The following is an 18827-nucleotide window of genomic DNA, read 5'->3' as shown; positions in this document are numbered from 1 at the left end:
ATAGTGTGTAACAACGTCAACAAGTTATAACATGTGAAACTAAGTTAATGAAGCATACTATTAGTAGCATTGTAAAATTCATTTACACTATATATACAGTTCTTAAGCAACATATTTTTTATGGAGGTTTCAAACCTAGGCCTAGATAATTTTTTTTATATGTTCAGGTAAAGCATTGTACAATTTGATTCCCAGATACCTGAAGCTAGTTTGTGTTGGGGAAGTGAGAAGTTTGCTGCATGTCTGGTGTTATACTGGTGAAGATCTCTATGTCTCGGCTGCGTTGTTGAGATGGTGTGCATAATTGTTTCCCTGATGTAAAGTGAAACTGCTGTTAGAATTTTCAGCTCTTTAAAAGGTTCTCTGCAACTGTCCCGATAGTTAAGATCTGCTAGGCATCTAATCGCTCTTTTCTGCTTTAGAAGCACCCTTTGTAGGTTGTTTTTTGATGCTCCTCCCCATGTTGCAATGCCGTAGCTTAGGTGGGACTTGAAAAGGGCAAAGTAGGCGACTCTGGCTGAGTCCGGGCTGCATACTTGCTTGATTCTGCGGATGACATAGAGGCCTGAGCACAGCTTCTTGCAGAGTTGGTCTACGTGAGGTTTCCAGGAGAGCTTTGAGTCAATTATGATGCCTAAGTATTTTGTGTAAGTAGTCCAGGTAGTGATATGGTTGTGTTATTGCGTCTGGTGGTGAAGGTCATCTGCACTGTTTTGCTTTCATTTAAAACTATGTCGTTAGTGGAGCAGTATTGTTTGGTTCTCTGGAATTATAAGTTTGTTTTCTCTTCTAGCATTTCAAGTGTTCTGTCTGTAAACGTGAGGAGAGTGTCGTCTGCGTACATAACGGTGTGTCCATTTTCTGCTATCCATCCTGGCATGTCATTTTTTGTGAGAAGCAGAAATAGGACTGGTTCCAGTACCGATCCTTGTGGTACACCCCTTTGTATATCAGCAGTTCTGGAATGGGCCTTGTATTTTGTGTTGTTTTTTATATAATTTATTTCCACAAGTTGTTTTCTTTTACTAAGGTTACCTAAAGTTACTGTAGTAACTTTTTCTTACTGTAGTTACACTTCATCAACAACAGATCATTCCTATTTCTTGTAAAATAGTTATGGTTATCACAAAGGCTAACAAGGTCATTCAAGTTATCTTTAACATATATAAAAGCACTTAATACATAAACAGATGGCAGGGTTAGAATATTAAACTTTGCAAATCAAGCTTTACAGTGATCTCTATCAGGTACACAAGCGATCAATGACAGCTTTTTTTTGCTGAATAAAAAGTTTTGTTGCATAATGTATATTGCCCCATAAGGTGATTCCATAAGTGATTCAGCTATGAACATAAGCATAATATACAAACAATAAGTAATCGGTTGAAATTATATCCTTTAGTGCCCTAATTAATAAAACACCTTTTAGCAACTCGAGAGGCTCTATAGTTAATATGATCATGCCACTTGAGATTCGACTGAACATGTATTCCAAGAAACTTAATACTATTATCGCTACTTTTGCTGTACAAATTGAGATGTAGGTCTTGAACTTTTTCAATGTTTATACAAAGTTTATTTGCAGTCTAAGACAGTAGAATTCTTATCGCTAAGTTTATTTACGCTGTCCAAAGCTGATTCAGCACTAACCAACAGCCCCAAGTCATCTGCAAAGAGATAAGTATTTACACACCTGTCATTAAGATTTACTGGGAGGTCATTTATATAAAGAATAAATAATGTTTGACCCAGTATTGAGCCTTGCGGCACTCAACTTTGGAGGTACAATACAGGTTTTCTTGTTCTTGTTCTTCTTCTTGTTCTTGTTATTCTCCCACTGGTAGCGCAGTTGCGCCATGGTCGTCATGTCATGTAGTGTCTATTCTTCAGTAAAATATTCCTCTACTGAGTAATAGGGTCTTTGGATTAAGTATTCCTTCAAGGCTGTCCTTGAATTTTGAAATATCTTCAATTACTTTAATTTCAGCTGGGATTCTATTATATATTTTCCCAAACATGAATCTTGGGCCACTTCTTGCTAGGCTGGATGTTAATTGGCTGACATAAACGTTCTTCTTTTGTCTTGTAGCATATTTATGTACTTGGTCATTTTTTATAAATATTTCAGACTTCCTCCTTACCATTATTGCGGATTCAAGAATATAGATGGCTGGCAATGTTAGCCACCTTTAACTGTACAAAGAGTGCCCTACAGTGAGCTAGATAGGGTACTTTGCAGATAGTTCTTATGATGCGTTTCTGGATCAAAAAAATTCGTTTTGCGCTATTGAACTATTTCCCCAGAAGATAATTCCATAGCTGATGATACTGTGAAAGCATCCAAAGTACACCTTCAAAAGCATATTCTCGTCCACAATTGACTGGAGCCCTTCGCACCATGTAACATACTGCAGTAAGCCTCGATGATATGGATTCTATGTGTTGTTGCCACCTTAGGTCACTGCTTATGGTTAAGCCAAGATATTTCACGCTTTCATCTACTGCTATGCTTGCTCCCTCAAGTCGTAGTAAAGGGGCACTATCTGGTTTTTTTTCCTGTTGTAAAACATTAGAGCCTTAGTTTTGCCTTTATTTAGCAGTAGCTTATTTTCCTGACACCATTTGCTCATTTCATTAAGACCTTCCTGTGCTCTGCATCTTAGTAAATCCTTGTTCAGGTCTTCAAAACAGTGACAAACATCATCAGCAAATAGGCAGACCTTACCTTCTGTTATTGATTGTGGTAAGCCATTCACATAGAGCAGAAACAGTACGGGCCCAAATTTGAATCTTGAGGAACACCTGTGTTAATAGGGGGGAGAAAACCTCTGAACGGTAGTGTCGAGTTAGACCATCTGTTCCTGAATATCGTACAGTTACCACCATTTTTCTATCCTTCAAGTAGCTATGGATCCACTTCAATGGCCTGCCTCTTATCCCGATAGCTAACAGCTTCTTGAGAAGTACATCATGTGATGGTAGATCAAAAGCCTTTGTCATATCATAAAATATACACAACTGTTCACACCCACTAAATCAAGATTCTCATATAAATCAATTAAAAAATCCAATATTACATCTGTTGTGGACCTACATTTCCTGAAACCGTACTGGTGTTGTTCAAAATTTGATTTTTCTCCAAGTAAGGGGGATTAATCTTTTCAGAGAAAGATGACCTCAATTATTTTAGAGAATAACACTTTGAACAGCTACTGGCCTATACTGCTTAACTTGATCTCTTTCATTGCACTTGTGTATAGGCACAACCCTTGGAGGTTTTAATTTCATTTTGGGAAGTATCCATCCTCAAAAGACTTATTAATGATAATAGTGAGTGGCTCTTTGCAATAATATCTTTACATACTTTTAATATGCTACATGGAATTTCATCCACACCAGCACCACGCTTCGAACTAACTTTAAGTATAGTTTCCTTAACTTCTTTCCTCATCTGTAGGCCACAAGATAAATTCATCAGATGAGTCATGTTGGTGGTCTGAATTTTTGATTCACATCAGCTTGCACCGTTGGTCCGGTTAGTTTTAAAATTTCATTTACAAAATAATTGTTAAAAACATTTGCTACATTGCTTGGGTGAGAAATGAGCTCGTCCTTATCCTTTAAATAAATATTAAAACTACAGTATTTACATTTTCATCACATGTTAAGTGTTTAAACGATGTCCCAAGACTCTTTGCAAATATATTTTGCATTGCTTATCTTCGACCTGTAAAATTGTTTTTTTAACTTGACAGTAAGTTGGCATGTTGGCTTTTAGCTCTTGCGTATTGTAACTTAACAATGTGACTAGGATTATCTCTAGTGTGCCAATACAGATCCTTTAGATTTGTCTGGGATATAATAACTTCTTCATCGACCCAGTTAACATGTGACTTGTCCTTAATACTAAAAATCATCTTAGGAAAACAAATATCAAAATATATACAAGAAAGTTGAATAAAACTCATCAAACAATTTATCTACGTTTTGTTGTAGATCACTATGGTCTAGGTTTACCAGCCAATTCTGGGTCATCAGTAAATATTCAAACAGTGCCAAGTTTGATTTATTTATTTTCTTTTTTTTCGATTCTCCTCTTTTATAACATTATTTGTACCTATGTTCATTTTGAAGGATAAAAAACTATGATCTGATAACAACGGTGGTAAAGTTACAGTACAGTATGAGTTTGATTGTAAATCAGTTATGAAATAATCTAGTTGACTGTTGAGTCTTCTCCGTAACTCTTGTAGATGTTCTAAGTGTTACATGAAGGTTGTATGACTCTAAGACATCGTAAAAACATTCTTTGACCCAAGTTTTCTTTTTACATTGTCAATGTTAAAGTCACCACATAAATACCAGCAGTAGATCAACAATAAGTATTTTTTATCATGCTTAGAGAATCTTCCAAAAGTTCAATAAATTCACAAAAGTTATCTCTACTGGGAGGTCTATATAAAACTATTAAAAATAAATTCAAATCTAGGCCTATTACCATTACAGGATATGAGAAGGCCACAACATTCAAACATTTTTTCCACTTTTTCTATTATTTCACAAAATAATGTTTTCCACTGATAAAGTCTGCAGCTTATTTAAGGGGCTGACTTTAAGTTTGTTTAGGCTACCTATTTGAGCATATATTGCAACACCCCGCCACCAATAGTATTCCCTCTATATTTCTCAGCTATTTTACAATAATTATTCATCTTAAAATATTAATTTTTATCTTTATTTAACCATGTTTCCGCTAAGCAAATAAAATCTGGTCCTTCGTTTTCTAAGAACGATTCCACTGCTTCAACCTTATTAAAAACTGACCTAATATTGATAAATACTATTTTAAGGTCATTCGTCTTAGCTTGGTAAAATTGGGTTTGTCCTACCTTTGTGTTGGTGTTTCTCTCCTCTTGAACAAAAAAGATGTTACATTTTTGGGCCAGAGTGAAACGTCTGTGACTTTTAGTTTAGTTACAGAATTTAAGAGCCATCATTTAAATATACACATTGTGACCTATTTTTCAGATAAGAGTTCAAAAGATCTAAAGCTAATTGATTAAAACCATAACATTTCAGTTTATTGACTAGAATACTATGTTCAACAGTATCAAAGGCCTTTGAAAGGTCGTAACTTCTAAAATTAACACAATTTTTTTGTTCAAGGCCATCAAAACAAGCACCTTCAAGAGCCTGTACCGCTTTTATAGTAGTGCAATTAGAACGGAAACCAAACTGACAGTCACTGAACAACTTATTTGACTCTAAATAATCTACAATTTGTTTATGTACCAACCGTTCAAAGACCTTCGACACTGCTGGAATAATAGGAATAAGTCTATAGTTGCAATGCTTGTCTATAGGACCTTTCTTATGAACAGGAATAACCTTACTAATCTTAAATATATCAGGAAAATTTCCACTATTAATACATTCATTAAAGTCAAGACCTCACAAATATGTTCGGCAGCAGCCTTTAATACATGTGCATTGATACCAAGAACATCAAAACATGTGCTATTGCTTAGGCTAAGAATAGCTCCATAGGTTTCCTCCACCTTAATTTCCTTAAAATTAAAGTTAAAATTTATAGTCTCTGAGTTACAGGACTTGTCAAGAAAATAAAAATAATCATAGGTACTATTATCAATGTTTTTACAAGTTTCTTCTACAGAAGAGACCAAAATCATTAAAAGTGTCAGTTTTAAGGAAATGAGACTTGGGAACTGGCCTGCTGTTGACTTTGGCTGACTTTTTTTTATTATACCCCAAGCAGCTTTGCTTTTATTTTTGGATCTATCTATTAAACTATTATTATGACTAAGTTTAGCTTTATTAATCTCACTTTTGTACACTGCTTTGAGACTTCTATATTTTGCCTTTATACCCTTATTATCATTGGTATTTTGAGTTATAAAATATAATCTATCCAGCTCAGACTTAAGTTTAACAAGACCATCATGATACCATTACTAGAACTTTTAGCTTTTAATTTCAATTTTTTAATTGGAGCAGCACAATTTAAGGCCCATAAAAGAAGGTCAAGAAACATTTTAAACTTGATATTGATACTTAAATTTAGCCTATATACATCTAACCAGTTAATTTGGCTGAGATAATGCACAAAAAAGGATACCCCAGACAAGCTCAAAGGTCTAGTTATGTGTTTTAAGATGAGACTACTTCCTGTAGATCCACCAGTTTCGATATCCACAACAAAGAAGATGATGTTGTGATCAGAAGCAGGATTATGGAGCACCGACGATTGTCCTCTATCAGGATGTAGGGAAGTTAGTAGGTTGTCAATGCAGCTACCCGCAGTTCCACAAGAGTTGGTATTTGGCCTCGTGATATCCGACACAGTCACATTTAATCCAAAACTGTCAATTAAGTTTAATAGTTCATAGGTTTCTTCATTGTCTGCCATAAAGTTTATATTGAAGTCCCCAACTACAATAGTGTTCATTTTGATGCCATATAAAAAAGCAAAAAACATCCTGCAACTTTTCCTAAAAAGAGGCTAGACTACCTGCAGGAGATCTATAAACTGCAACAACAACCATCTTTAACACAGGGAGCACACAACAGCTGCCAACTCACAAGTCATCTCCTCTGAGTAGCCGAGAACTTGGTTCAAAATGGAGAACTCAATACCTTGCTTGACACAAATAAGCACTCCACCGTGCAAGTGATGTTCTCTTGCAAAATAGCTTCCAACATTACTCTGGAATTACCAAATGCTGGACTTCAGAGGAAGATAGCCAATGCTCCTCAATGCACAAGACATCAAAATTAAGTTGGTTATACAATAGTTCAATGCTACAAAGTTTATTGGTTAAACTATAAACATTCCAAAAAGTCAATTTAAAATTAAAATTACACCCAATTATTGTATTTGCATCACAGGATGTAACTTTCCGGTTAGGCCTATCAACACAAAGTTCAGTTACTATTAAACTGTTATTAGGTGTTTGCTCCAGACCATCACCTAAAAGTGAAAGATCTATTTTACTGTATTTGCCCCTTGACTGGGATCCAAAAAAGAAGGTACCGAAGCACTTTTACGTGGGTACCTAAACTGACTCACATAAGTTCCCATTGGCCAAAAGTCCGGGTCATAAACCTTGTCTCAAAGTGACAGAGGAACCCCGATTTTAAAGGAACTGTAGCCAGGGTACCTGGTTTTTAATTTTGTTATTTAAAAATTACCACCATGAGAACCGTCTTTCAGGTATTGCCTTAGATCCTCACACTCCATATCTTCAGAAAATCTTGAAACGAAAATATTTCTGTTTTTTTTCAACAGTTTTTAATTTCTCACTGTTAACAGTAACACTACCAGTCAAAAACATACATCTTTTACCTGTCCTGGGCCTACTCCGACCCGACATTTTGTGTTTTTTGTAACTAACCTCAACTACAGGTTATTTGCATTCTCCCTTCTTGGTTCAGACGACTCATTTTCAGGCTCCCTTGAATCATAATCAGATGGTTCCTCAACACCACGGACCGTCGAAACCGAACTAAAAGCTGAAGAATTAACCGATACTGGGTTAAGCATCTAGTTACTTCCATGTAGCCCAGCCTGCCCTTTTCCAGATTCACAGCCAGTGCCAACCACTGCCGACTTGATAAACTTGTGTTTGACATTTCTAGAAGTTATTTTCTTACTTACCGAAGCAGGTGGTAGCAATGCATTATATTCTCTGACTTTCCTAGCAGACAAGAAATCAGGTTTATTCACTGCCATGGTCAAGTTTTGTTTACTAACTGTACCATCAATTTTAACATTACTGTCTTTCACAGTCAAAGAACTTAAATTATCAGAGCTAGACCTTTTTTTGACTGGTTAGAAATTTGAAATGGTTAGAATTATTTGTTAAAATGTCACCAATGGTCTTGGTATGACTGTTCAAGATAGAAACAAGTTTAGCATTTTCAGTCCTCATTACACCCAACTGATTACTAAGTTCACGTTGATTCTTAGTTAGATCAAATATCTGATCTGTCAAAATTTGTATGTGATCAAAACATTCACAATTCACATGAAAGTTTTCAGAAACAGTTTCTGAAACTGGAAGGTTACTCACTGCACTGTTACGTTGCTCTTGTAGTTGTTCACAGTTATTACTCACAAAATTTGGCTTTTCGTCTTTTGAAAAAGAGTATTTACTTTTTGACTTTTCACCACATTCAAAATGGTACCATTTCACACAGTTTCCCTCACACTTTGGTCCTGGGAATAGTTGTATTTATTTTGGGTCTAAATGTCGTCAGAGTATACAAGAGTATATCTGTGCTATAACTATAAAAAATTATAAGTTTGTAATTCATTAATATAGTAATAATCATAGTTTGTTATGGCTCGTGGTTATTAGGAAACAAAATAACAAGTAATTAAGAAGTGAAGTACATTAGTTACTTTATTAGAATCTATTACTTACTTTCAGGGAATTAGAGATAATAGAGCTTATCATTAAATGCTTAAACTCAATCATATAAACAAATTGTTTACTGTATCAATTTGGATGCATATTAAATATTGTTTGCTTACATATAAGAATTGTACAGATTGTCTATTTTGTCTGCGATGATGTATGAGGAATTAATAATTATATGAAGATAGAAATGTAATTCCTAATTACTGCAATAATAAATGCAGTTTTAAGTGTTTGAATACAGTTGCAGCACATTTAATTTGTAAGAATTTTTTTATCAGGAGTAGTGAAGCATTTCTCTACACGAACTGATGTAGTTAACAAATGTGGAAGCTACCCTCTAGCTGATAAATTCACTGCTGACTGAATTGGTTTATTGACCGTCATTCTTTAGGAGCATTAAATCAAGTTTAAATTGAATTAAATTATGTTCTCTTGATTTTTTTTACTAAACCACTGTGTACAAATTGGTTTTAAATTGATTTTCATATTTTTTTTTAAACTTTCAACAGTAGAGATGAGATCTCTATCAATAATATTATTTTTTAATATCATTGATATTATTGGGAAAATAATATTAGTAATATTTGATATTATGTCGAGACTTGGAAAAATAATATTTATAGAAAGCTGTAATGTTTGGTAGATGGTGAGCGGAAGTAACATCAACCGGCCGTGGAGTGTGTCCTGTCTCCGCCCTTCCCCTCCCTTGCGTTTTAGAGATGACAAGTCTAGCCGCAATTTTAAGAAAACTAGTAAGTAAAGTCATCAATCTTATACATTACTCTGTAACTAAATCTTAAGAAAAGAAAATGTGTGTTGGTTGATTAAATTCTAGAAATGAAAGAATGCTTGATATAGTTTTCCAAGCCATTTTAACATTTTTTAATCAAACTCATTAGTCAATTGTTGAGATTTAAGTGTCATTGTATTTTATTCATAAAATGATGTATTTTAAAACTTGTTTGTAGAAAAGATTTTAGATGAAGTTTATTTTATTGTTAGATTTGCATTTTTGAAATAAATGCAATATTTTTATTCAATTTGATATCTCACTTTTATTAGTAAAACCTCACTTAAAAATGCCATATTACCAAATGTTCATATATATGAATTTATCAGAAATATATTAGGCTATTGTACAAAATGAAAGTTTTCAAGTTTAATTATTTATTTTTTAGGCGAAAGAGGGTTTGATGAAGACGCCCAGATCCTTCGTGTGATTGAAGCATATTGTACTTCTGCCAAGACTAGATACACTGTCAATTCAGGTAGGCTCTACACTTACAATCATTTTAGCCACAGAACTTTGTTAACTCAATGCATTGTTTAGAAACAGATTAGCTAGTGCCTGACTAGTGCCTCCTCTTTAATTTTAATATTAATTTTACATATACTTTTGGCTGGTGAGTTCTTTTTTAAAGTAAATCATACACAATATTTTAATGCTTTTTCTAAAACATTTTGTCATGTGGATTGGTTGGGTTTTCCTACATCCGCAGTACAATATGCCGCATGCTAAATGAAAAAGTTAACATGTCAAGTTCATATCCATGTTTAAAAAATTCCACACTCAGCAGTCAACCAATTCAGTGCAGTGAATCATAACTGTGTGTATACCAAAGAATGTTAAGTGTACTAAAATGATGAAGAATTAAAAGAAAAGATGCTAAACTGTGACACCACTGGCAAATCTTAATCATGTAACATGTACAGCGTATAGCTACTTTGCGATTCATAAACATAGACATGCAGTACACAAACTTTATAGTCAATATTATTTACTTAAAGCCTGCCTTTTCTTTTCATTTATACTTATATCATTTGATCAGACTATGTTGACATAAATTTAAACTTCTATTGCGTATGTTAAAAATTCATCTCTATAGGATAAGTTATTCTTTGATTGTTCTGACAATTAAGTTTCTTCTCATTGAACCATATTAAAATGTATGTTTTGGTGCATTGTGCTGTTTTAAAATTTTGTCAAAACTACATAATGTTAAAGGAAAAGCATTGGACCTACACATTGTTGTGTCAAAACTTCATAGAAAGACACATAGTAAAAATATGACCTTCAAATAGGTGATTGTGATTAATTGCAACCTTGGAAAAATTCCTTATACATCCAGTGACAATAACTTACTATAACCATGACTGTCCCATTTTTTGACATATATGGCTGGTGATAAAAGTTTCATCACTGTGGTATTCATAGGGTTCAATCATAGACCATAGAAAGAATTAGACTTGGAGTAAGTGCGTAGCAAGTAAAGTTAGGTCCGAGCAGTTAGGAGTCTCCAATAAAGAATGGGGAGGAAATTCATGAGTCATCCACACTACTGAACGCCTCAGAGCCTTACTATTTCACTTTCACTACTTCAAATTATTAAAGTATACTAATATTATATACACTTAAAAAATGTTTGTAGTTTAGATAATTTAAAAAATAATTACAGATTTATTGTATTTGTAATATATTTAAGAAAACAGCAACAGTGCATCCTGTCACGTTCGTTCATGTCATGTCATGTCATGTCATGATGTTTATTGCAATGTCTATCATTAATCCCGCCAAATGCGAAGTGTGGTCAGTAAGTCGGTTTTTAAATGTAAAACAAGTTAGCTCTACTGAAATTCTTCAAAAGCTTGTTGAAAATTATGGTGAGGGTTTAATGAATGATGGAAATGTGCGAAAATGGTGTAGGCTTTCTAATGAAAGAAGAACAACGTGGCAGCCTACTGTCATGAATGAAGACTTGATACAAAATGTTGACGAGAAAATTTGCCAAAGTAATGGTTAAATAAATTAAACATTTGGTTTTACTGTCATAAAACTATGTTCATACCGACGTGTTGATTTCGTTTAACAGGCTCTTTCAATTAATTATATTTGTTAGCTGTAATACAAGGCCTACATGTTACCCAGAAACCTTAAGAATATTCATGTAAAATACAATTGGTTGAATAGTTTACATGTGAAAGCATAACAAACGTATTTATAATATTAGTTAGGATGTAGGTCTCAGAAACCTACTTCAGTCTAAAAGGGTCTGCTTCCGGCTCTTGCAACCTTCTATTGGTCTAAAATATTTCCAGTGCCATACTATAGTTTACAATGTTGTCTAGATAAACAAAATATATGTAAAAAAGATTATAGTCTACCCAACTTTTGTCTATATAAAATATTTTCCTGTTGTCACTTCTTGGCTTTAATATCGTGCAGATACTTAACTCTCTAATTAACAATGTCTGGATGTTCGATGAGTATTTTGCACCTATTAGTACTTTTATTCCACTTTAAACCAATTTCATGTAGAATTTTACAGAGTCTCTTGTTTTTGAGGGAAATCGATTTTATCCTTTGAGACTCTGAAGGATGAGTTTTTGTTGTTGTGATTATAGTAATCATTTTCGATATTTCTAATCGCACATTTGCCAAAATTGTTGATTATTACATTCTGTTGAGCCTCAAGTTTCCTTTTCTTTCTTTCCTGGGGTTAACAAGGACAAATGATCGAACTTTTTACATTCACTTCTAATTTTATAAATACTGCTTAGGGATTTAGACATGTAAAAATCAACCCTTTCAGTAACTTTCTTTAAAGGAAACGCTAAATTATTGTATTTTTACTCCTCGACACAAATAGCTATAACACTTGCAACATAACTTGCTTCATTATGTATTGTTCTTCCCCTCTTGTAACTACTCTTAGTATCACATCATTTGTAAACTCAAATTATTGCAACGAACAAACCTTGTACAAAATGTACAACACTTTACTTCAAAAACTCACAACTAATGCTTTTAGCAAGGTTGCTAAAGGAAATGCAAGGAGAGTGAGAAGGCGAAGGGGTTAAAGGGGATGAAGACGGCTAGACCCGATTTTTAGAAATACCTACCTGCACCCTTTATATGTCGTTACCTTTCTTTTGGCTGTTAGACGGTATATGAAAATGTTCAGTCTATTTCTTTTGTTTTGTTTTTGGGCGTATTGCAGTAGTAAAAATACTAATATTTAGTGTTATAAAGTACTAAAGCATCAGAAGTTGATTACTTCAGAAAACAAACTAAAAATCAGGAGTTTGACAAGGTTTTGAGTGGTTAGCCTGAAGTTGTGTAGAGATTTTATGACTCGTGTTAATACTTTGTATTCTAAAGAAATTGTCTGTTTAACAGATAGCAGTTTAATTTACTGCAGTTGACTGAAAATAGAGAGTAAATCTTGCCTACAGTCTCATTTGTTTACATTGCAACATCTTTTCTCGTTAATTGCAGAACATGTAGTATGTTGTCACTTGTCCAGTTGCGGATGTAGGAAAATGCCTCTTGACATGAAAACATGTAGACAATTATTTTTAATAGCAGCTATAGAATTTGATTCACAAGTATTGATAAAGGATGGTGTAGTAATGATGATATTTTTTATTTTGATAAATTTTGTAAAATTTTATACGTAAAACTTTAGTATTCGGCATTGAAAGAAATACAATGTGTGGATTTGCTGCATGAAAACCATTTCTCATACTACATCAGATGGAATATATGTGTACTTCTGAAACAATAAAATGTTTTAGTTTTAATTTTTCTCTTAATTGAATAATGTTGTATTTACAGTTGTTATTGTAACTAAAAAATTATGTCTATTTATAATACCAGTCAAATCCATGATTTCCATTGTAAATAAATTAAGGTTTCAATGGATGACAATTACCACAAAATTTATAGATTTTGTCAATGTATAAACTGATCCACTGACATACAAATACATTTTTAAATTTTAATTTTAATTTTTTCTTTAAAGTGCACCTCATGAGTATTTTTTTTAAAATTGTTTCTTACGAGTTTGCAAACATACATATGTTAGTTTTTCTATATGAATAAATATACAAGGAAGATTTTTTCTTGGTATTTTAAATAGACCTTGTTATTTAAGTCAAATTTCAACTTCTTAAACAGAGGTAAAATTAGTAGTACTAAATCCCTAGTAGTTTATGCATAACTTTGCATGTTTGCTTCAATAGTAATTGTTGGATTTGTGAATAGCCTTCTCTGTCTGTTCTTTATTATTTTATGTTAACAAATGAAAAAGCTAAATCTTACTTTTGTATTTGGAATTTATAGAAAGTATGGAAATATCATGCATTATTTTAACATTAAAATATATCAGACTTAAAAACATTATAGATACTATATACGAACAAAGTTTATTTTCTGAATCTGATATAGAGGAGTGTAGTGAGCATTTAGTGTAATGGATATTGGGGTAGTATAAATAAAATGCAAGTTAATATAAGTTAACATTTGTTAATTTTTATCTCAGAGGCTTCACTTTCCAATATAAAAATATCACAAATGTAATTGTGTTAATTATTAAAACTGTCAAGTAATTTAACAAGTCCCTAATTTTAACCCTTAGCGAGCCACAAATAAATAACCAAAACTACTCCTAAGAGCCATACGCCTTAAAAATAAAAAAATTCCCACATACCAAAACCAATTTTTTTTATAATTCTTATAACATAAGAGGTAAAAAAAACGACAAAATTTTTTTTTCACTCTTTATTGTTAATTTACAGCTAAAAAATGGTAAAATCATAATTTCACTGAAAAAATTTAATTTTGACATTTTATATGTTCATATATAAAATTAACAATAGTTGAACACAATAATTGTTATATTTTACAAAAAACAAGCATATAGTAATTTGTATTTAGAGAAAATATAAAGAATATAGTAAAAATTTATATATATATATATATATATACAAATTAAATAAAAGCAATGAACTAAAAAAAAAACTTGACAATAAAGCCCTACATCACGATAATAATACATAAACTACACTGCAAATTGATCAAAAATATTGATTAACATCAAAATTGAAAAGATAAATACGCGGATCGAAAATGGAAGGGCGAATAAACATCTAACCTCACGGAAGGCTACAGGCGGACTGAGCGCGCGTCAGTAGACGTCGTTGGCTCTGCAGGAGACTATGAACATCCGGCCGCCCGCTATTTTGTCGATCGATCGAACAAGAGCCGTGACCTTCAAAATAGACACGAACGGTTGTCTCTTGTTTAGATAAACCTTGTTTAACAGTTTTACTAAGTTTGTTACCCAGAAATGCTTTTAAATAATATTAAAATAAAAAATTGATTTTGCGTCAGTGGACGTCGTTGGCTTTTAGCGTTAGTTTAGGCATGACGTCTAGTAACGTCATTGGCTCGGTAAGGGTTAAATATTGAGGATTAGTGTTTGATGGAACACATTCCAACATTGCACAACAAAATAAAATACAACATTAGTACGTTTTATTTCACAAGAGATATCTGTGATCAGGCATTATTTTGTGGCATATAATTCAGTCCAGATTACAGTATGGCTTGACATTTTTTTCATCAGAGGATTTTTATGATTTAGATGTAGTGAATTGGGTGTCTAGTTAATTATATCTATTTAAATGTTTATAAATTATTTAAGTGTATTATTTATGTGCTTTAACACAACAGACTGGGACCATTGGTGACGTACTAAGTAATAAGTTTTTTAATTCCAAGACAAGGATTATTTTTATTCAAAGTGATTTAATCAAATTTTCCAAGAACTAACCTATAAGCTAGATTGCCAGCTAACTAATATTTGCATCAATTATAAAAAATATATACGTAAGACACTTGAAGAATTTATATTTTAGAAGAAAAGAAAGTTTTATAAGCAATAGTCAACAGTTGACTTTGACATTTTCCACTTGGTCATAGTGCTCACAGTGAACAGGTTTTCCAATGAACAGTTTTTTCTACCTGCTAGATGGACTAACTAACTGAGGCAAAGTGAACTCTACCTTATCTTTATGTTACCCAACATTGCATGGCCCATTAGCTCAGGTGGTAGAGTGATAGATTGCTACTCTGAAGGACCTGAGTTTCAATCCCTACTGTGGGTGATTACTTTTTGCTAATTAGAAAACTAATTTATGATTATTAAAATTTATTTAATGGGCATTTATTTATTTGTTTGAACTTTTTTTAATTAAATTTGACAATTTCTTCTATATAATAATTTAATTCAATAAAATAAGAACTTTTAATCGTGATTTAACAGTTACCTGGAAGTTTATTTTATATCAATAGATTAAAGAAACATAAAAAAAGAAAAAAAAACTGTTATGTTTCTAACTAATGAGGTTGTTTTTTGCCAAAGTGAGGGGATATCAACCATGGCCTGCTTTCATTACAAAATTCGAAAACAACAAATACCACATTGTATTTTTTGGCACAAATGAAACTGCATTGTGCAAGGAAGCAGACGTTTTCTCGTATAATAAATATATATTCAGAAAAATTACCAAAAAAGAAAAATTACACCTACTTTAAAAATTGCATTAGAGGAAGCTGAAACGCATGTTCTGCTCAATCCAGTACAGAATGCTGGCAATACTGATGAATACACAGAAGAGATCTTTACAAACGACCCAGCTGAACAAAGTTCAATTGAAGTAAATGAAATAAACAGCAGCTACGATACGAAAAGAAAAAAATGGAATCATCCCTACGTCTGGTGGAGGAAGAAGCTACTGAGATGTGCATGAATTTTGAGAAGGAGATAGCCAATCTCAGAGACCAAGTAAAAATTGCTTGAAAGAAAATTAATGGTATGAAAGATAAAGAGCTGTTGGAACTGCACAACAAATTGGATAATTATTGCAATTTAGAGGAACTAAACTATCTGTCCCCAAAAATTTTGATTTCAACCAGTACACAGACAAGAAAGGAAGCTTCAGAAAATAAAGCGAACGAAGAACTTTTAAACTAGACTGGAACAATACGAAAAAGAACTTAATAGTAAAGAAATACTCATTCTTAAACTTCGGGATACATCGACGAACTTAATGAATTCACTGAAAATAATAAGTGTCTCCACTGCTACCCACCTCTACAATACTCTGATTTCTCAAATGTTAAAGTTCACTTTCGGAACAATGCCAAAAAATAGTTTGCCTCTCATACCAAAAAACAGTTTTACAACTGAAAACCAGTTTCAAAATTCTTGAAATGGAAGACATTGTTGAAAATGATAAAACAGAGGAAAATTCAAGGCCCACTCATAAATCAATTGTAAAACCAAATACTAAAACTAATGCTAAAACAGAAAACTAACCTTCAGCATGGAAATACAACTTCAAGGCCCAAACTGATCATTCTAGCGGACAGTTCATGGGAAAAAGCTCAGTACTATGGTTGAAACAAAGGTCATCTTTGAATGTGTGTTCTTATGTTAGGCCAGGAGCAAGATTTGACCAGGTTGTAGAAGATGTGGAGAGATCATCAAAAGGTTTGACCAGCTCTGATTACCTCTTGGTGATGGCAGGCACAAATAATGTTGAGAAATCAGGTGTCAAGCAGCTCATGAGTGATGTTCATAACATTAATTAACAATACAAAGCACACCACCCTCCTGCTGGCTACACTACCCATGAGGCATGACCGCTGGGAGCTAGATGAAAATATTACAAAAATAAATGCTGAACTGGAGAACATTAGCGAAGTGCACGATGGCATGGTGAAAACTTCTTCCCCTCCATCTCCTGCCTCGACATATGTTCACAGTGCATGGTTTACACATGAACCGAAGAGGTAAAAACCGGGTTGCTGAAATGATAAAAAAATCTTGCCATGAAGAAAGTCGTTGAAAGTGAAACTGAAGTTCAAATATCAACCTCAACATTACATACTGGAGTAAAACCAACAACTATGCTCATTCCAAATGAAATCTACAAACAAGTGGCAGAAGAAGTAACTGCCAGTCAACAGGTTCCCCCAGTTTCTTCAAACTCCAACAACAACAGGAACACTATTGAAACTGCCCCTGTGCGTTCTTCTAGAACTACCATCTTGGCCGAACTGGAAACATCATCCTCAACTTTAGAGTCAACACTATTACCAGAGACAAATATTAATGAACTGCCTGCAGAACCACAGCAAGCTGAGAAACCTACTCCCGAGAGCCGTACTCCAAACATCCACTCCAACGGTGTCTCCCGGTGATCGCAGCTACGCAGAAGCCACAGCTACACCTAGAGGTCACAACAGATCACAAGAAACCACCTTCTCTACACACCTCAAGCACAACACTCTCTCTGTAAACAGTTGCCCAAGCCCCCCTTTTACAACCCTAACTATGTCACCAAAAAATATTGAAGCTTTTGATGTAAAACCTTCCTCTTCTTTAAACTCTCCAATGTCAGAAAATACCTTACAGGGATGACTAATCAAACCAATTGCTCATCCAAGTGTCACATTCCCAGTTACATTTCCTGCTTCCTCCAATAACATAGTCAAAAATACAATATCAATTTTACATCACAATGTACAACATCTTCCATCTCGCTTAGATTTACTTGAAATTTTCCTTAAAGAATCAAAACCGGATTTAATTGCACTTAGCGAACACAAAATGACAGTAGAAGAATTGGATTTGCTACAAATTTCAAAAACTATGTAACAGCGTCTTGTTTTTCAAGGGAATCGGGTCGAGGTGGAGGTGTTATAATTTTAGCTCATAAAAATATAGATTTTAAGAGTGTTGAAATGCCTTCCATTCAGTCATTATTAATAGAAAAAGAGTTTGAGTATTGTCTAGCAGAGATAACAACAGGTAGTTTTTCATTTATATTAGGATGTATTTACAGATCTCCGAACTACTCAAATCTGGACCAATTTCTTCACAATTTAGAAATACTGTTAGATGTTTTTGTGCACAAAATTTAAACAAATTGTAATTGCAGGAGACTTTAATATAGATGTTCTGATAAAAAAATGATACTTATAACAGATTTGTAAATATTTTGTCTATATATGGTATGAGGTATATGGTTAACTTTCCCACCCGAGTAACAGACCACTCTAAGACTGCAATTGACAACTTTATTACTAATATAGAACCAAACAATGTTCGTATATAAATGGGAGTAATTACTCAAAATTTCGGATCATGATGGTCAACTAATGAATTTGATGAATGCAGTTTCTGATAGCACAAATTTAACTAGGAAAGAAGTAAGAAAATTTAAAAATAGTAACATAGACATTTTTTTTGCAGACATCTAAGCTCAGAATCTTGGTCTGAGGTCTACCAAATCTACTGTTAATCTAAAATATGATAGTTTTTTTACAGTATTTTTAAACATTATTTTGATATAGATTTTCCTAAACGGTATGTAACAGAAAACCCATGTAAAACAAAAGAATGGATTGATGAAGAATTAATTATAAAACAGAATGAAATTATAGAATTGGAATCCCAATTTAGAAGGTTTAAAGATAACAACTTAAAGTTATTATCAAACATAAAAAAAGAGAGCTAAAAAGTAATATAGCTAATA

The 18827-nt window shown here is 33.2% G+C and overlaps 1 protein-coding gene across 4 annotated transcripts in view; it reads left to right on the top strand.

Moving 5' to 3' along the window:
* Positions 1-18827, top strand: part of LOC124365108 (rho guanine nucleotide exchange factor 7) — a 120491-nt gene that overhangs the window by 58916 nt on the left and 42748 nt on the right. For all 4 annotated transcript variants that reach the window (XM_046821050.1, XM_046821049.1, XM_046821051.1 and 1 more), the window contains 2 exons: positions 9085-9193; positions 9620-9709. In XM_046821050.1, coding sequence (XP_046677006.1) covers positions 9085-9193; positions 9620-9709 — 199 coding nt within the window. The remainder of the gene's footprint in view (positions 1-9084; positions 9194-9619; positions 9710-18827) is intronic.

Source organism: Homalodisca vitripennis, chromosome 6 (genome assembly GCF_021130785.1).
Source record: "Homalodisca vitripennis isolate AUS2020 chromosome 6, UT_GWSS_2.1, whole genome shotgun sequence".
NCBI classification, from domain to species: Eukaryota; Metazoa; Arthropoda; class Insecta; order Hemiptera; family Cicadellidae; genus Homalodisca; species Homalodisca vitripennis.
The sequence above is the reverse complement of the archived record's forward strand: the minus strand, read 5'-3'. Positions and strand labels throughout refer to the sequence as shown.